We start from the raw sequence: 21321 nt of genomic DNA, 5'->3' as shown, positions 1-21321 counted from the left end.
ATAGAGAGTGCATTTAAGAAACCACAGGGATCTAGCTGGAATGGAATGAGAAGAGTGAATAATAGAATATGCAAGTAGGTTGGTTATGGAAATGAATAGATTCTGCAAGACCTGATAGAAAATTTGGCTTTTACTCTATGTGAAATGGGGGCCACTGGAGAGTTCGGAGTAGAGAGGTAACATAATCTGACTTTTGTTTAATAAGATTGCCCTGTCTGATCTGTCAAGAATATCCTGCAGAGAGGCAAGTGTAGAATCAGAGAGATCATTTAAGAGGATATTGCAGTAATCTAAGAGAGAGGTGGTGGTGACTTAGATGAAAGTGGTATCAGTGGAAGCAGTGAGATGTGGTCAAATATTGTATATATTTTGAAGGTGAAATCAATAGAATTGGTGAAGGATTGGATATAGAATATGAGAGAAAGAGAGTAATCAAGGATGACTCGATATTTTTGTCTTGAGCAAACAGAATTGCCATTGACAGACTCTGGCAAAGATGAAGGAAGAACAGATATGTGGGAAAGGTTCTGGGTATGTTGTTTTGAGATGTCTACTAGGCATCTGTAGAGGCCAAAGCAACTCCATCTTGGATGCTAATCTGGCAAGTTGGGTTCTGATTAATCCCTGTTCTGGGAGCCCTCTAAGATTTCCAGTGTATCCATTGTTCCTTGTGTAAGAGCAGGTATTTATCATAAATCTTGCCCTTAGGTCAAACAACTGTGATGCTATCATACCTCAATTGTCCCATACATCCTTTCTGAACCACCCCTCCCCTACAGTATAAAGGCCCTTGATCTGGAGAGTAATGGAATAGGGATCCACCATCTGTCTTGTCTCATCACCACTCAGGACACAGACATGGCTTCTCTTTGTAAGTCCTTATTAAAACTTGTTTTCTAAGAAACTGGATCTTTTAGCCTCTTTCTTTGGCTTCTCAGCTTCCTTGGGCTTTGGGGCAGGTTTGCATAGACCTGCCCACCACGAAACAGCATCTAAGTGGATTTGTTGGAAATAAAGTGTACATTTTAGTGTGGAAGCAAAAAGTTGGGAGTTGTCCTCTTGTGGATGGTACTTAAAGCTAAAGATTAGGTAAATCACCAAATGACTGAATGCTGCTACAAAAGAAAAGAGAATCAAGCACGGAGCCTAGGCTTTTCCAGCATTAGGAAATTGAGGAGAAGAGGAGGAACCAATAAAGGAGGCCAGCGTGAGATAGGAGTTCACCAAATTAAATGGTGTGTTTTGTGCCATGGAAAAGGAAAGAGAGAGGAAGGCAGAGAAAGAAAGAGAGAGGAAGGCAGAGAAAGAAAGAGAGGAAAAACATGGGAATGTGATGCCCCCAAAATGACCACTGGATTTAACATCCTTGAAGCCGTAAGAGCAGTCTTGGTGGAGTGTTGGAGATGAAAACTGTAGAAGTAGGATAGAAGAGAGTGGGATGAGACTCACTAGAGAAAAAGTGTATAGACAGTGCCTTCGAAGATTTTTTATGCCAAAGGGAATGTTGCGGATTGGTCAGAGTGGTGGGAAAAACTACAGGGAAAGGATGCAAACCTTCTTAAAGTTCAGAAGATTCTGCAGAGCCCCGGGGAAAAATAACTGAAGGCAGCTATTCTACAACCCTGAGGCAGAGGGCAAGGAGTAGGTACAAGGGAGTGTAGGGGAATTTATCTTAAACAGGCTCATCTACTTATGTTGACCTGGAACTGACCTTTGATCATCCACACACCTGAGGTTCTCTGAAAGGGGAACAATAAATGTTAATTACCTACAGTTTGTTTTTGCTCCAGGTTTTCAGCATTGTGCTTGCACTGAATAAAAGCAAGCAGCTCCAGCTTCTGGGGGCTGTTCTTCGGCGACCAGAGCCAGGCAGTCACCTAGCTGCTCTTACAGTGCGTACCTGTGTCTGAGTAGTCATTTCATCCATCTGCCAGCATCTGCAGGACAGACCCGGCAGGTGGGGCCCCGTGTGAGGAATGCTGCAACGGATTGTGACAAAACCGTCGAGAATAAAAGTGAAGTGATTGCGCAGTAAGTAATTGGTGTCTGCTGGGGATTTCCAAGTTTGAGGGGATTTTCAAGCTAGGGTTTCATCATGGGACAACAGTTATCAGCTCAACAGCAACAGTATATAAAAGTATTGAAACAGCTGTTTAAAGCTAGCAGAGCCTGTGTCTCAGATGGTGCAATTAAGGGACCTAATGCAAACTGTTGTTTTCTATAACCCATGGTTCCCGGAAGGCGGCTTGCCAAACCTAGAGCTCAGGGAACAAGTGGGGAGAAATCTTAACATCATGCACAAGGGCAATGGGTCCCACTAACATCTTTAACGTTATGGGCCTTAGTCAGGGCTGCTTTGTCCCCACTCTACAAAGAAGAGCCTAAAAAGGGAAGGGAGGAAGAACCATCATCTGCCTTACCGCCTCCTCCTCCTCCCTCAGCCTTGCCGTTACCGGGTAAAGGTGCCACAGAGGAGACAAATATTTTCCCTGAGCCCTCTCCCCCAATATATTGGAAAAAATACAAGGGATACACTACCGTTATGGGACCCTGTCTTAGGCAAGTGGAATTAGAAGGGAGCTCTTGACCTGCCCAGTGATGCAAGATCAACAAGGCAATCAGGTACATGAACTCATTGCTTTCAACATTTCTAAAGAAATAAGAAAAAGCATTAGAGAAAACAGAGCCACTAGCCCGTTTATGAAAGGATTAATTGAGGCCATAGCAGACAACTTCCATATGACCCCATGTGACTGGTCAGTGCTAGCTAAAACAACTTTAGAGACCAGTCAATACCCCCTCTGGTGGACAGAATATGATGAGTTGTGGGAACAACAAGCCAACCAGAATCAATTGGTCTGGCAAAACATAACAGCTGCTCTCTGGCCACTAGGGCCAGGCAGCTCTAGCTAGCTGCACTTACACTGCATACCTGTGTCTGAGTATTCACTTCATCGGTCAGCCAGGGTCTGCGGGACAGACCCGGCAGGAGAGAGAAACTTTAGGACGTTAATTGGCAGGAGAGAAAGAAAAAGAATATTCATTTTAAGTTGGGAGAATTATTATATGCTGATGGGAATGATTCCATAGAGAATATGGAATAGATACAGTAGGAAGGAGGGAAAATGTTAGGTCAGTGTCCTTGTATGAGAAGGGGTAAGATCTAGAAGACAAATGGAGGTGTTAAGCCAGCACAGATAGGTCAGAGAGAGGAGAAGACGGTAAGGCTGATCTTGTAGGGACAAGGAGCAGTAGATTGGTGAATATGGTGGAACACCAAGTAAAACCTTCTTGCAATCCCTCCCGTTTCCCCCAGAAACTTCTGGCATGGTTTTATACACATAAAGCAAAATAAATGTAATGCTGAAGTTCATTTTGCTTAGCAGTTCAATGAGCACAAGTTTGTTTGAAAATGATTGTTTCATGCACTATTAACAATGATGGTAAGATTTTATGGAAGTTCCAGAAAGTTGTGAGCTTGAAAGAAGAATAATTTACCAGATAAGATTGTGTATGGGTAAACATAAGAACATTACCAGGTATAAAATTATCTAGTTAACTGCAACCTAATGAATATCTTCTAAGATAATAGCTTTTATTGTTAACTATTGGGTTATCTAAAGTGATAGGGAGGAATCTTTAAAAATTTAGGGCTACTTGGGCACTGTGGGCATCGTAGACTATCATCAAATTCAGAAGTATTTCAGTGACTTTTTCAGCAGAATATTGACAGAACAATAGTAATAGAAATGTTTCACTTTTCTAGAAATGTATCAATGAGTATTTTGAGACCTCTGAGGAATGGGGGAAAAAAGACGTGTAGATTTTTTTTTTTATTTCAATCAAATTCTATTTCATTATATGTTGCATGACTTCTCTTTAGGTACAATTAGTTCTCATCAGACAGCACAGGCACAGTTGTTCAGTTGGTCAACTAATGTTTTCTTTTGTTTAATAATGCAATTATAATGTATTATATCTGATTTTGGTTTAATAATGCAATTATATATGATTTAGTCCTTATTCTATTTTAAACTCTTCCCTGTCATTCATCCTAGCAGAGCTATGATTAGGAAGTTGTCTTAAATTCATGGATTTGATTTTTGGCCAGGAAGTTAGTTCCGTGTTGTCATTGGGATGGTGTGTTTTAGAAAAGAAAATAATAGATCTAGTAGGGTTATTAAATAAGAAATACAATTCCAGAGACATCCTTACTAAATCATTATGCAAATCACAAAGTGTTGACTGTAAGCCTGTCTTTATGTTTATGTGGATTGAATAATTGAATTTGAAAAGACTTCAGTAAGCTGTGTGTATATATTGCATAATTATTAGTATAATAATTACTCCATTTTGTCCTTCTTTTGGGTATAGTATTGGTGATGGACAATGAGGAAATGTAAAAGAATATGAAGGCTAGAGCCAGCTGTATGTGTGCAGCTTTTGCACAGCAACCTTTAGGCAAGTGATAATTTTGTGGGGAGCTTGGATAACTCCTCAGCTATGTACTTTACCTGTTTCAATATAGGGTTTAGCACAAATGTGTTTATACATGGAAATATGTAGGTTTACAGCTTGGCTTTTAACATGCTTATTACGTGATCACTAGGAAAATAACCAGTGACTTGAAAATTATTTGTAGGGTGTGCATAGTGTGTCATCAAAATGGTTCATCTATCAATAATATCAATAATCAATCTCAAAGACAAAAAGGGTTCGTTTTCCAGAACTAGTCATTTTGACCCTGTCATTCTGCTTTTAAGAATTTTTCTCAAGGAAATATCCCAAAGTGCAGATTTTTTAAACAGCCCTGATTCATGAAGATGTTAATAAAACTTTATTTACTAAAGAAAAGACATAATGAATGGAACAATAGCTTTTTGTTCCTCTATTTTGGAAAATATTGTGCAAACACAAAATTTGTTAAAATATATAACAACTGGAGAAAATAGGACAAATTTTAGAATCCATGTTTCATATAGTGGTTTAAAATATCTTCACTCAAAAAGATACACATACATATGTATACATAGTTTGCTTTTGCAGAGAGAGAGGTAGAAAATATACCAAAATGCAAATGGTAGTGATCTTTCGACCATAAAAACATAAGCCATTTTTTTCAAAAGGCACTTTAAACATTCATCAGATAATTTGACTTTTATGTAAAATGCTGGTGTGATGGTACTTACCTTCAGTTTGAACAATGACCCAAAGTACAGGCAGCAGGACCCAAGACATGGTGGCTACTGCAGGTAGCTGGGAGATCCCACGCAGCCTGAAGTTGTGGTCTCCCCAGTGTCCGGTTTTATCTTCTCCAATTTCTCTTTAGAAGTTGAACAAGAAAAAACCCCCACTTTTCGTGTGAGATTGGGGAATGTTTCTTAAGAGTGTTGGGAAATTGTCGAAAAATTGCAGTGTCAACATCATGAGAATATTCCTCATCTTTGAGAGATATTTATGGCTGTGGTTATAGCTTGTTAAGGACTTAACATCTGGACACTGTTTGCCTCTGGTGTTCCTATAGCAGTGGGAATGTGTGAACTGAGACTGAGGTGCTAGCATGCTTATCTACATACTCACCAAACTGGACCATCACGACTGCTGTTCAGTATCCTTATAGAAATAAATCCACATATTTAGAACATACATCAGTGTTCTGTACATATTTTGAGAAACTGTCACAGTGAACACAGAATCTAAAAAGCACTAGCAAAGTCCTACAAACCAAGATATTGCAAATCTTTCTAACGTTCAGTCTCCTAATGAGTTAACAGGGGATGCTGATAATGTTAACTACCTCAAGATTCTTACAAAATTCATATGCATTTGCAAACACACATACATGCAAATGCATGTAAAATTGTAAAGAAATGTGCATGTATAAGAAATGTACAAGAAATTTAAATAACCTTGACCATGCTGGCCTTAACCAAACTATACAACATATGAAGTATATTTGAGGTGTACTTTTTGAGTTCCACCTTATAAAATAACAACGTTTCTCTGACAAATATGGTAGGTTTTCATGATCATAACATCACAAGTTTATTATGGGGAAAAAAAGTTGACTGCCAATGATCGGACATCAAGAAATAACTTCTGTTAACATTTTTACAATTTACTTTCATCTTTTTATGCAGAAAAGGAAAGCTAACCCTATTGGGCAAAGGGTTTAAGAAACTTATTTTTTTTTTCATGGCATTATAACATAAGCATTCTCATGACATCGAATATTAAGACATAATTTTAATGACTTTAGAATATCATATTTTGTATATATGTATGTGTTGAGTGTCCATGTAATGTGTGGTTGTGTATTTCTTTAATTGAATTTCTGGTGACTTCAAGATAAATGTCTAGAAGTGCTATTATTTAGCTAAAAAGGGTAAATCAACTTGAGATTATTGATAAACATTGACTCAGTGCTTTTCAGGAAGTTAGGGCCAAATTAAATTATTATGTATAGTTTTCCCAATATAAAAACCTATACCTTCTAACTGCTGAACTTACTTTTCACTGATACATCTGGGAGTTTCCTAACATCTAACTGTAGGTTTAAAAATCCCCTCTCTATGTCGATTCTTCATCTTGTTGCCTTTCTGCCTTCCTATAAAATAGTAGCAATTTCTCTATAATTTTGCATTTCTCTTTCTGGTCCAGAAGATAGGCATTCTTCTTATATCCTTTATGACCCGCCATTAATATTTTAACAAAATATAATTCTAATTAAGTTTCTATCATCAAATAATAAAAGAACCCTGGAATGGTGAACTCTTATCAGTGCCCTATCCTTTACCACCTTACGTGTTGTTGTCAAGTATTTTAGTTTATCATGATTTTGACCCCCATGTTACTCATTATTTCTGTGTGTTTTCTACAGATGTTTGAAATTATTCATGTGTACCAACTTCTTTGCTCGCAGGTCCTTTTAGCATCAGTTATTGTTTTTTTTTAATTCTTCATTAAACATATTCTTTTTTATTATTTACATACGTTTTTGGGGAACAGGTGGTATTTGGTTACATGACTGAGTTCTTTAGTGGTGATTTGTGAGGTTTTGGTGCACTCGTCACCTGAGCAGTATACACTGAACCCAATTTGTAGCCTTTTATCCCTCACCCACTTCCCATCCTTTCCCCCCTGAGTCCCCAAAGTCCATTGTATCATTCTTATGCCTTCGCATCCTCATAGCTTAGCTCCCACTTATGAGTGAGAACTTACAATGTTTGGTTTTTCATTCCTGAGTTACCTCACTTAGAGTAAGTCTCCAATCCTATCCAGGTTGTTGCAAACGCTATTAATTCATTCTTTTTTATGAATGAGTAGTATTCTATCATACTATATGGTATATATATGGTGTATATATGGTATGCATACATGCACACATATATATATACACATACACCATATATGTGTGCTGGTGTGTGTGTGTGTGTGTGTATATATATATATATATATATATATATATATATATATATGGTGTATGTGTATATATATGTGTGCATGTATGCATACCATATATATATATCACAGTTTCTTTATCCACTCATTGAATGATGGGCATTTAGGCTAGTTCCACATTTTTGCAATTGCAAATTATGCTGCTATAAACATGCAATACACAATGAAATACCACATTACTCCCACAAGAATAGCCATTATCAAAAAATCAAAAAATCATAGATGGTGTTAGTGTGGATGCAGTGAAAGGGAACACTTCTACACTGCTGGTTGGAATGCAAACTAGTAGAGCCACTATGGAAAACAGTGTGGAGATTCCATAAAGAACTAAAAGTCGAACTACCATTTGATCCAGCAGTCTCACTACTGGGTGAAATTTTGCTGTCTTTCGGTGACCATTGTTGCTGTGGACAATTTTGTTTTCTGGCTATTTAATGGAATTATACAACTAGTATTGCCAAGGCAGTTGAATATTGAAATCATATTAAAGTTGTGTTTCTAATAAATTGCTACTACATTTCTAAGGATTCTAAGATGATTCTGATACTATCCTTGCTATTCAGATACTCCCTCAATAAAGGCTAATAATGGAGACACAGCCACAAACGGGTAGTCTGTACAAATATGAAGTATTATGATTGATGTTTGTGTATTGCATTGAGATAGATTTTAGAAGGGGCGTATCATTTGATAGGTGGAGATAATCAGATAATAGCTGGAAAAGGAATAGTGGAGCTGGTACTATGAACAAAGCCATGAGTATATAGAAAATCATACTATTGGTTGAAGTAGATGTTCCTCATGACTTGAACATAACATAAAGGAACCAACCCAAATGTCCATCAATGATAGACTGGATAAAGAAAATGTGGCACATATACACCATGGAATACTATGCAGCCATAAAAGCAGGGTGGGTTCATGTTCTTTGCAGGGACATGGATGAAGCTGGAAACCATCATTCTCAGCAAACTAACACAAGAACAGAAAACCAAACACCGCATGTTCTCACTCATAACTGAGAGTTGAACAATGAGAACACATAGACACAGGGAGGGGAATATCACACAGTGAGGCCTGTTGTGGGGTGGGGGCCTAGGGGAGGGATAGCATTAGGAGAAATACCTAATGTACGTGACGGGTTGATGGGTGCAGCAAATTACCATGGCACGTGTATACCTATGTAACAAAACTGCACGTTCTGCACATGTACCCTAGAACTTGAAGTATAATAAAGTAACAGGTATGCAATATAAAACTTTTAAGACATGCAGGGGTCAAGTTATGGGGAAACAAATGATCTTAAAGAAGGTACATATTTGAGAGATACTTAGCTTATACAATTGTCAGTCTTGCTGATTGATTGTATGTAGGCACTCCCAGTTGGAAGAGACAGAGGAATCCAGAATAAGTTCTAAGGTTCAGCTTGAGCCACTATATAAATCTTCCAATTTGGTGTCTTGATGGAAGTTGCAGTTTGTTAATCCATTAAAAACAGGAGATACATATCCTGGGGCACCCTTCAGGACCACAGCACCATGATGATAATAGATGTTTAAAATATTCATTGAATATATGAACACCAAAAAAAAAATTTGAAAACTAAACTCTGTATAAGATACAGATGCTATTTATCAGACAGTTGAATATCAGCTTATAAATCAAAACTGGGATAACACTGAAGAAATTGTTTACCCAATGCATCTGGAGGGAATGAGAAATAGAATATATACAGAGGCTTATGAAGACAATATTTAAGGATTGACTAAACATAGGATTTAATTTATAATCCTAAAATTAAGAAATCACGACCAACATCCTGATTACAGAGAAGATTATTCCCATAAAGCTTGCAACTTAACATTTTAGAATGTTGCATAATAACGTATTTTTGATTTGGGGCAGATGTTTAAATGTTACCTAACTACAAATGAAAATAGAACAGTAACATGGACAAAAATTATGATAATGTCTTGCACAAGTAAGGACTTTTGCATACATGATTTTCTTTGGTCATAATAACACATACAAGTAGTTAGTTCAAAGATTGTGGTTCTCCTTTTTATAGATGACTCAAAGAGGTTAGGTGATCTAGTATACTTCAAATCACCCAGGTATGTAATAGATGTCTCCAAGGTCATTAAGGTGGGAAAAGATGTGCTTGATAAAGAATTTCAAACATTTTACTGTGGGAGATCTCTGTGATGGCTTCAACTGCTTCAAAGAAGAAGGCTATCTCAAGGATATGATACTGTAAGAGTCAGAGGTTCTAGATGAGGAGTAACGTAGTGGTGGCCAAGCTCTGAACTCCTTTGATGCTCAGGAACCCCTATTTGCTTATAACTGGCATTGGGGGAGGAATCATGTTCCCTACCTCGGTGGTCTATCAGTATATTGGAATTATCTAATGAGATAATTTTTTCCAATCTGAGCTTGTCCAAACCCACCAGGAATCCCTACTGGATAAAACTGTGTTAATAGTAATATTAGCTAACGATTATATAGCCATGCATGGTTCGAAGTGGCTTGCATGCATTCAAACATTTTATGTTCATTACAACCCTATTTAAAACATATTTAAACAAAAAAATGTTTAAATATCTTGTCTGGATCCTACCAATTTTGCTGACCCATATAATGTCAGTACCTCCAGTTTTTCTGTTTTTTCTAATTATGAACATTTCTACCTTAAAATTATAACTGCTAAGACTGAAGTAACATAGCAAAAACTTAGTGTTATATTCAGAGCAAAAATAAAGATACAAGTTTATGCACATAAATTATACTTTTAGCTATGGAGATCAATGAAATCTTGCATTAATGATATCTTGATGAGCTAGAAAAAATACATATTTATAATATATAATATGTATAACACATTGTCTTTTTGCCTTTACAATTCTCACATTTCTTCTAACATTTTTTATATATATATATGTATATAGTGTACATAGGTTATATATATAATGTATATTTAATATATAATTACATATATATTTTACATGTTACATAATATATAATGTATAATATATAATACAAGTAGTGTATGTAATCCATTGTTCTTATTTACAAGTTTGTTTTGGCTCTTCTGGGTCTGCTACATTTTGATACCATTTTGATTCAGCCTATCAGTTCCCAGTAAAGAGCTTACTAGGATTTTTATTGGGATTGCATTGAATCATTGAGTCAAACTAGTAATAATTCATATTCTGATGCATAAACACGTCTATTTCTTCACTTAGGTCTTTTAAAATATTTGTCTCATTGATGGTTTGTAGTTTTTAAAATAGAGGACTTGGACAAATCTCATCAAATGTATTTTGAAATATTTTTTGCTTTTCAATGGTATTGGAAATGAAATTATTTCTCCATTATTTATTGATAGCATATAGAAATGTAACCAATATTTGTATATGTGTTGTATATACATATATATCATATATATACATACACACATACATAAACTTATTCATTCCAGAAGTAAGATTTTCAATGTAAACTATCATGCCACCTGTAAAAAGCAAGTCCCACTACTCCTTTTCAACATGTATGCTTTTTTCTTTGCCCTTTTGTACTGCTAGAACCAGTAGAACAAATATTTGTAAAATATATTCAAAATTTCATCAACAAATAAGTTATTGTAAGTTTTATTTTGCCCTTTTATAGATTAAGAAGTTCCCTTTCTATTGGCAATTTGTTGAGTTTTTATGAAAAATGTTGGATTTTTTTGTTTTGGAACTTAATGAAATGGTTCTATGGTTTTTCTCCTTTATTCGGTCAATAAGGTAAATTATGGTCTTTGCAATTAACAAACCCAATCTTGCATTCTTGAAATAAACTCCACTTAATCATGATGTATTATATTTATGTTGTGTTAGTTTTTTTTAGGGAGTTTTGTACCCATATTCATTAGAGATGTTTTCTTAGAATTTACTTTTCTTGTAATGCCTTTTTAAGATTGTGATGTAACAACATTATGTTGATCTTACAAAACAAACTGCATAGAGTCCTATTCTTCCATATTCTAAGAGAATTTCTTTAGGATATTCTTTTTTTTATTATACTTTAAGTTCTGGGGTACATGTGCAGAACGTGCAATTTTGTTAACATTGGTATACACATGCCATGGTGGTTTGCTGTACCCATCAGCCTGTCACCTACATTAGATATTTCTCCTAATGCTATCCCTCCCCTAGCCCCCTACCCCAGCCCCTGACAGGGAGGTGTGGTATTCCGCTCCCTGTGTCCATGTGTTCTCATTGTTCAGCTCCCATTTATGAGTGAGAACATGCAGTGTTTGGTTTTCTGTTCCTGTTTTACTTTGCGGAGAATGATGGTTTCCAGCTTCATCCATGTCCCACAGAGGACATGAATTCATTCTTTTTCGTGGCTGCATAGTATTCCATGGTGTATATGTGCCACATTTTCTCTATCTAGCCTATCTTTCATGGGCATTTGGGTTGGTTCTAAGTCTTTGCTATTGTGATCAGTGCCACAATAAACATACGTGTGCATGTGTCTTTGTGGTAGAATGATTTATAATCCTTTGGGTACATACCCAGTAATGGGATTGCTGGGTCAAATGGTATTTCTGGTTCTAGATCCCTGAGGAATTGCCACATGGTCTTCCACAATGGTTGAACTAATTTACACTCCCACCAACAGTATAAAAGCGTTCCTATTTCTCTACATCCTCTCCAGCATTTGTTGTTTCCTGACTTTTTAATGATCGCCATTCTGACTGATGTGAGATGGTATCTCATTGTGGTTTGATTTACATTTCTCTAATGACCAGTGATGATGAGCTTTTTTTTTTCATGTTTTTTGGCTGCATAAATGTCTTCTTTTGAGAAGTGTCCCTTCATTTCCTTTGCCCACTTTTTGATTGGGTTGTTTTATTTCCTTATAAATTTAAGTTCTTAGTAGATTCTGGATATTAGCCCTTTGTCAGATGGGTAGACTGCAAAAATTTTCTCCCATTCTGTAGGTTGCCTGTTCACTCTGATGATAGTTTATTTTGCTGTGCAGAAGCTTTTTAGTTTAATTAGATCCCATTTGTCAATTTTGGCTTTTGTTGCCATTGCTTTTGATGTTTTAGACATGAAGTCTTTGCCCATGCCTATGTCCTGAATAGCACTGCCTAGGTTTTCTTCTAGGATTTTTAGGGTTTTAGGTCTTATCTTTAAGTCTTCAGGATATTCTTTTATTCTGATAGTTTCTTCATTAATTTTGAATAGGATTTATCAGTGAAACCATGTGAGCAAGAATTTTATTTGTGAGAAAAGCTTTTAATTAAAATTCAATTTGTAGATATATAGGGGAATTAGAATTTCTTGAGTCAGTTTTGTGTTTTTAAAATTAACTTTTTTATATTGAAATAACTGTACTTGCATATGCAGTTGTAAGACATAATATGGAGAGATTTCATATACCCTTTACTCATTTTTCCCAATGGTAACATCTTGCAAAACCTGAGTACCATATCACAATCAAAACATTGACATTGGTACAGTTACAATACAGAATAATCCCATCACCACAAGGATGCCTCCTGTTGCCCTTTTATAGCCACACCCACTTCCACCCACCCGGCACTCTCCTCAGCCCCTGGCAACCACTAATCTACTCCATTTCTACAATTTTGTCATTTAAAAAATGTATGTAGAATCATACAGTATGTAAGCTTTTGGGATTGTTCTTTCATTCTGAATATTCATCCAGTGTTGAATGTAATAGTTCATCCATTTGGTTTCTGAGTGGTATTCCATAGCATGAATGCATCACAGTTCATTTAATGATTCTCCCCTTTAAAGGCATCTGGATTGTTTCCTGTTTTTTTACTATTACAAATAAATCTGCTATACATATTCCTGGCATTCTTTTTTTGTGTGTGGCGTATATTTTTATTTCTCCAGGATAAACACCCAGTAGTGTAATTGCAGCATCATGTTAACTGTATTTGTTTGTTTGTTTGTTTGTTTGTTTTGAGAAATTGCCAAACCATTTTTCAGAGAATCTGTACCATTTTACCATTTTCACCAGCGACATACGGATGATCCAATTTCTCTGCATCCTTGCTTATTTTCAGTGTTGTCACTATTTTTCATTTTAGCCATTCTGACTGGTGTTTAGGATTTCTCATTGTGGTTTGAATTTGACCACGATTTTGCACATGTGCTTATTTTCCATCCATGTATCTTCTTCATTGAAATGTCTCTGCATGTCTTTTTCCAATGTTCTAATTAGATTATTTTTTTTTTTACTGCTGTGTTGTGAGTCTTTTTATATTCTAGATACTCATCCTTTGTCAGTTATGTGGCTTGCAAACATTTTCTCCTAGGCTGTAGCTTGTCTTTTCATTCTCTTAACAGATTTTTACAGAATAAATGTTTTTAATTTTGATGAAGTCTAGTTTATCAATTTTTTCTTCTGTAGATGGTGTCTTTGCTTTTGAATCTAAGAACTCGTTGCCTCACTCCAGATTTTGAAGTTTTTTTCTATGTATTTTTCTCAGAGTTCATAGTTTTGTATTTTATATTTAAGTCCCTAGTCAATTTTGAGCTAATTTTTGTATAAGTTGTGAAGTTCAAATTGAGGTTTGTTTTCCTTTTTGCTTATAAATGTTTATTCTGTCCTGCACTACTTGAAGATCTCTTCTCTATTGAAATGCTTTTGCCCTTTTTTCAAAATCAGATGTGTTTGCATGTGGCTATTTCTGAGTTGTCTATTTGATTTCAGTTATATGTCTATATCTCCATCAATACATTACAACTAGATTACTGTATACATGTATAATATGTCTTCAAATCAAGTGAACTGATGCTTCTCACTTTATTCTTCCTTTCCAAGATTGTTTTAGCTATATTAGATCCTATGCATTTCATGTAAATTTTAGAATAATCTTATCTGTATGCAGAAAAATTCCTGATGAGCTTTTTATAGGAATTGTGCTAAACCTATATATTAATTCACAAAGAATTGATATCTTTACTATGTTTAGTCTTCCAAACCGTGAACAGGGAATGTTTCCCCGTTTATTTATTTATTATTTATTTTAATTGTATTATTATACTTTAAGTTTTAGGGTACATGTGCACAATGTGCAGGTTTGTTACATATGTATCCATGTGCCATGTTGGTGTGCTGCACCCATTAACTCGTCATTTAGCATTAGGTGTATCTCCTAATGCTACCCCTCCCCCCTCCCTGACCCCACAACAGTCCCCAGAGTGTGATGTTCCCCTTCCTCTGTCCATGTGTTCTCATTGTTCACTTCCCACCTATGAGTGAGAATAGGCGGTGTTTGATTTTTTGTCGTTGCGATAGTTTACAGAGAATGATGATTTCCAGTTTCATCCATGTCCTTACAAAGGACATGAACTCATCCTTTATTTAAATCTTTTTTGATTTACTTTATCAGCATTTTGTACTTTTCAGGGTTATACATCCTGTATATATTTTATTAGATTTACATCTGAGTATTTAATTTTAAAAAGTTATAAATGGCATTGTATTTTTCATTTCAGTATTCTTATATTCATTGCTCATATAGAAAAATATAATTTATTTTTCTGTATTTATCTTGTAATCCGTAACCTGTTGACCTCACTTACTGGCTCTAGGATTTTTTTGGTAGATTCTTTGGGATTTTCTAAATAGACTGTCATGTCATCTGCAAACAGGAGAGTTTCATTTCATCTTTTATCATATGGTTGCTTTCTACCCCCCCCACCCCCCCACCCCCGACCCCCCGCTTTTGTTGTCTCATTGAACTGGCTAAAACTTCCAGCCCATTGTTGAATAAAAGTGTTGAGAGCAAATGTCCTTGCCTTGTTCCTAGTTTTAAGAGAAAAGCATTCAATCTTTTATCATTAGATTTAATATTAACTGTAAGTTTTTGGTCAATGTTCTTTATCAAGTTTAGAAAGTTCCCTTCCATTCTTATTTTTTTCTGAAGTGTTTTTAAATAATGAATACCTGCTTTGGTTTGAATGTTTGCGTCCCTTCCAAACTTTATGTTAAAACGCAATACCTAATGCAATGTTGTTAAAAGGTGTCACCTTTGAAAAGTGATTAGGTCATGAGGATGGAGCACTCAGGAATTGATTAGTGCTTTTATAAAAGGACTGGAGGGAACTAGCTAGGCCCCTAGCCTTTTAAGTTTTATTACCAAGCATATAACGTTTGGAATTATCATGACTTCATGATGAATTAATTAGTAGGAAATGCTGCTCTTTTTTTTCCAGCCATAGATAGATAGATAGATAGATAGATAGATAGATAGATAGATATACATATGTAGTCTCTAACAAGTACATAACATATGTATATATTTTAAGATATATATTCTTTTTACTAAAATCTAATTTTTCTGGTATTCCTATAGTCACACCAGCTTTCTTCTAAGGAATATTTTCATGGTATGTCTTTTTACATTCAATTTTATCTTTACATTAACACAATATATTTTTCTCAGGGTTTAACCCAGTCTTTTTAAAACTGTTTCTAAAATGTGTCTACCTTTTATTTTAGTTGTTTTGACGATTTGTGTTTTATGTAATTATTGGTATGATGAGGGGATATGCTATTTTGCTTTTTCTCTCTCCTTTTTTGCGTTTATATTCTTATCCCTTTCCCTTTTTTGCATTATTTTCTATTTCTCTTTTTCTTCCCTGCCTCCTTTTATTATTAAAATATTCTTAGTATTTTTAATTCTTTTATTGTATTTTTGATTATATTGAGTGCATATGCACAGTAGCTCTGGGTTGACAATTCTATTATTCAGCTTGCCTAAATATTCTTCCTAGCGTTTTGCCTATTCGCACTATTCACAACCAAAAAGGAAATGTTGAATCTGACACAGTGAAGGTGGATATAGGAACTTCTCTTTCTAATTTTATAAATTTATTAATTATAAAGATATGTAAAACGCTATATTGTCTTTGCAAATTGTACCTTTTGAAATTATACAGTGATTCTATCACTTACCTCCTCCATCCCTAATGATGCTTTCCACTATAAAGTATGTATATTTGATAATTAGGTGCCTACATGAGCTGATACATCTATTGCTATCTGTTCATTTTCAGTCTTTGCATGAAATTCTATGTTAGATGTATTATTTAGAAATAATGTGTATCTATATTTTATCTAGTCTGTCAATCTTTGTCGTATAACTTATCCACCCTGCTTCATATCCCTTGCTTTCCCCCAAGCCCTACAACATATTGATATTATTGAGACTTATAATGCCTGAAAAGTAGCCATGAACTCCATGTGGCTATTAAGATTTAAATAATTAAAATTAAATACAATTTAAATATTTTGTTTCTTAGTTACAGAAGCCACATTTCAAGCTTGGTTGCTGTGTGATTAGTGGCTACCATATGGAACAGTGAAGATACAGAATAGTTTCATCACAGAAAGTTCTATTGCACAGAACTGATCTAGGCTTTCAAATCAGAGTCATTATGGATATAATTTCTGGTTTTATTTGGTTATAATAATTTTGTTTAGGATACATAATTTTATTGAGGTATTTGGTTATCTCTGTTTCATATGTCTTTTGCAGTATATTGTAAATTATCTTTCTTCTAATTTATTAATTTATCCAAAAATACTTTTCAAATGGTTCTTTACATAGTTATGTTTCTGTAACCCTGTATTCCTGAGTATATTTTTTAACTAAACCCTTATAACTGAGTGACCATTTGAATGTAAAATCCTAGAATCTAAGTTCTTTTCCTTCAATACATTACTATTTTATTTTATTCTTGAATCTACTCCTCCTTCTAAAATTCTGAGATCAATGGGCTCTTGCTTTTTTTCTATGTGATAATCCAGTTCTCTTAGAATTATAGAATTTTCTCTTTGTTTTTGATTTTTTTTTATTATACTTTAAGTTCTGGGGTACATGTGTAGAACATGCAGGTTTTTTACATAGGTATACACGTGCCATGACAGTTTGCTGCACCCATCAACCCGTCATCTACATTAGGTATTTCTCCTAATGCTATCCTTCCCCTCACCCCCTACCCGCTGACAGGCCCCGGTGTATGATGTTCCCCTCACTGTGTCCATGTGTTCTCATTGTTCAACTCCCACTTATGGGTGAGAACATGCAGTGTTTGGTTTTCTGGTCTTGTGTTTGCTGAGAATGATGGTTTCCAGCTTCATCCATGTTCCTGCAAAGGACATGAACTCATCCTTTTTCATTGCTGCATAGTATTCCATGGTGTTCATGTGCCACATTTTCTTTATCCAGTCTATCAGTGATGGGCATTTGGGTTGGGTCCAGTTCTTTGCTATTGTGAACAGTGCCACAATAAACACGTGTACATGTGTCTTTATAGTAGAATGATTTATAATCCTTTGAACCAGATATTTTTATAATGCCATGATGTTCTTGGAGGCCAGGATTGTTGTTTTATGCCTTGTTCTTCCTTTTCTCTTCTTTGGCTTGCCATGTTTGTTTTTTCTCAAGTGTAAATAATTCATCTCCATTATTCAAGTATTCCCTTATGTCCATTTTTTGGAAATATCCATTTTTGTAGGATTCATATTTTAATTTTAGAATTTCTACTTCTACCTTAATTTTTACTCTTATTTAAAAAATTGATTTGCTAATTTTTGTTTTCTTCTGGAAAATTTTCTCTATTTGATCTTTCCCGTTTGCTGATTTGTTCCTCAGTTCTACCTGTTCTATTATTCATTCTACCTATTTTATTCTGTATTTCAACTATTCCACTTTCTATACCTGAAATGTTCCTTAATTCATTTTTTTCTTAAGGTTTCGAATTTCAAATATCCATTATGCCTGTTAATATGTATATTATTATTTCTTGACCGTTCTCTTGATATTTATGCTTAGATTTGAATCTATAATGCAGTATATTTTTCTTTTCAAATGTCTGTGCTTCTCAATGTATTGTTGTTCTGGCAAGCAATATCATTTTTGCGTGGGACTTACACTACTAAGCAATGCATATGGAGGGCAGTGCGTATCACATATTATCAACTGGAAAAGCTTAGGGAGCTGGGAGTTGATGAATCCTCCTCATAGATGCCAAAACCTGGGGACCAGAAAACCAGTCAGTGACTCCCCACCCAGAAATAGAGCTCAAGTCAGATTTTCACTGTTTGTCCTTAGAGAAGCAGAGCGAACAACATAAACTTACTCCTTTTGGAGGTTTAACAGGGGGTGGAGTGAGAAAGCAACTGCCAGAGGTTAGTTTCATTTTCTCTGGTGTCACGTTGCACAAGGTTTCTCTATTACCCTAAATTGATCCCAGAGTCCACTAGGACTAGTTCCAGCTTCTGCAGGGATGCACACAGCACTGTGTCCGAGGCAAAGTTGGCAAGTGGCCAGAGAATCACAACAATGCATTCTCTTTCTCTCTCTCAGACCCCCTAAAGTGCCTTGTTACCCAAGCCAAAGCGCCACACAGCCCAGAGTCCAAAATTAAACCCACTCCGGTTCCCACATTCTCTAGGGGTTTCTTCCCGTTTCTCAGTACTTTCTGAGACTAAAGAAAAAGACGACTGTGGAAAAAAATGGGCAATTTGCTTTAAACCATTGAATTCTTTTTAACCAAGGTAAATATAGAGATGTTTCCTTTTTTCATTAAATGTACTTACAGCTACATCATTCAGTTTAGTGGGTCATTAAAACCCCCTTTTTAGTATAAAACTAAGTTGTATCAGCCTAGCTACCTTTCTTCTTTACTTCTCTATGTTATGTTTTAAGAAGAAAACAGAACTCCAAACTAACAGTTCATGTGGCTTTAGTGGTGAGACACTGTTGCACAAAGTTTCACAAATTGTTGATGCAGAGGTTATTTGAGGTCATCTGAGTCAGTATTTATAATATCTATTTGTGAAAGTATCTCCAGTTGCAACAAAGTAAAGGGTGCTGGGGTACTTCAAAAGCCTAGGTCTAGCAAATAAGCATACAAAAAATGCTCAACATCATATGTCGTTAGGAATCGTAAATTGAAATGGTAATGAGATACCACTACTAGAATGGCCAAAATCCAGAACACTGATAACACCAAATGCTGGCGAGGATGTGGAGCAACAGGAACTCTCATTCATTGCTGGTAGAAAAGCAAAATGGTACAGCCACTTTGGAAGACCATGGGCAGTTTCTTAAAAATCTAAACATACACTTACCAAACAATCCAGCATTAGCGCTACTTAGGATTTACCAAAAGGAGTTGAAAGCTTAAATCCACACAAAAACTTGAGTTGGAATATTTATACAAGCTTTATCCATAATTGCCAAAACTTGGATGCAATTAAGATGTCATTCAGTAGGTATATCGATAAATACACTGCAGAATATAGGGGTGAAAATTTTACCTGTACCCTTTAGAGTTTGTTTTTTCAACTGGTCCTGAAGATTAAATTGATGTAAAACAGATAAACAGGAGAGAAACGTACAAATTTATATAATACAAGTTTTATGTGGCATGGGAGCCACATAAAGCTCCGAGGGAACCAAGACCCAAAGAGTGGCAAAACCTCCATGCTTTATTACGCTGAACAAAGAGAAGCAATCGTGGAAAGTAACTACATTATATGGGGAGGCCAAAGGAAGATCATTATTTTAACAAGGTCTGGTTTTACAGAATCCTCCCAGCTGTGACTCCACATTGCAAAATGTTTCCTTTCTCCTGATACAAGGATGAAATCATTCACATGGGAGTTTTAATCTCCTGTTTTCAGGAAGAAAGGTGGATGATTGGAATGCCCCCTTCTTGCACCTGCTGTAATTCAAATGCCTTTAGTTTGAAGTCATCCTATGTCAAGGTGGCATCGTTTGAAGTGGTACATTCTGCTACCCTCAGGTACATCCAAACATTGGAATTTTATTCTGCCCTAAAAAGAAATAAGTTATGTTGCATGAAAAGACATGGAGAAACTTTAAATGAATATTGCTAAGTGAAAGAAGTCAATCTGAAAGGTTACATACTGTCCAATTCCAACGATATGCTATTCTGAAAGAAGGAAAACCATTAATAGTAAAAGGAACAATGGCTGCCAGGAGTTAGGGAGGAGGGAGGGATGAATAGGCAGAGAAAAGAGAATTTTAAGGCAGTAAAACTATTCTGTATGATACTATAATGGTGGACACATGTCATCATACATTTGTCAAAACCCATAGAAGAGAAGATACACCAAGAATAAACTCTAACTTAAACTATGGGCATTGGATGAAAATAATGTGACAAAGTAGAGTCATCAGTGATCAAATATATCACTCTGGTATGAGATGTTGATAGTGGGGGAGGCTGTGTGTGTTTGGGAGCAGGGAAGAATCTCTGTGCTTTCTGCTCAATTTTTTTCTAAGTACCTAAAGCTGCTCTAAAATATTGTTTATTTTTAAAAAGTCATATTTTTTGTGCATGGTCATAGGAATGAACCTCAAATGAATGAAAGAACAGAGTGCTGCACCTATTACGAGTTTCCCAAAATGCTTTGGGTTCTGCTACAGTCATGAACATTTTCTTTTTTTTTTTTTTTTTTTTTTTTTTTTTTTTTTTTTTTTTGAGACGGAGTCTCGCTCTGTCACCCAGGCTGGAGTGCAGTGGCGCAATCTCGGCTCACTGCAAGCTCCGCCTCCCGGGTTCACGCCATTCTCCTGCCTCAGCCTCTCCGAGTAGCTGGGACTACAGGCGCCCGCCACCACGCCCGGCTAATTTTTTGTATTTTTAGTAGAGACGGGGTTTCACTGTGGTCTCGATCTCCTGACCTCGTGATCCGCCCGCCTCGGCCTCCCAAAGTGCTGGGATTACAAGCGTGAGCCACCGCGCCCAGCCTACATTTTCTTATTTATGTTTGATATTATATGAAGTTTTA

At 35.8% G+C, this 21321-nt stretch overlaps 1 protein-coding gene across 9 annotated transcripts in view; it reads right to left on the bottom strand.

The window, feature by feature from the left end:
- The window catches only part of ADAMDEC1 (ADAM like decysin 1), a 44473-nt gene extending 38979 nt beyond the window's left edge, over positions 1-5494 (bottom strand). For 4 of the 9 annotated variants that reach the window (XR_008660548.2, XM_055295724.2, XM_055295723.2 and 1 more), the window contains exon 1: positions 1769-1923. Coding sequence is in view for 1 of the 9 variants with exons in the window: in XM_055295722.2 (XP_055151697.1) it covers positions 5190-5238 (49 nt within the window). In the remaining 8 variants the exon portion in view is untranslated. Of the gene's footprint in view, positions 1-1768; positions 1977-5189 lie in introns of those variants that run through there. The other 5 variants (XR_008660547.1, XM_055295722.2, XM_055295726.2 and 2 more) reach the window with 5 other exon arrangements.
- Between the last annotated feature and the right edge of the window lie 15827 nt (positions 5495-21321).

This window comes from Symphalangus syndactylus, chromosome 10 (assembly GCF_028878055.3).
Source record: "Symphalangus syndactylus isolate Jambi chromosome 10, NHGRI_mSymSyn1-v2.1_pri, whole genome shotgun sequence".
Classification (NCBI taxonomy): Eukaryota; Metazoa; Chordata; class Mammalia; order Primates; family Hylobatidae; genus Symphalangus; species Symphalangus syndactylus.
Note: the sequence above shows the minus strand (reverse complement) of the source record. Positions and strands in the feature narration are given on the sequence as shown.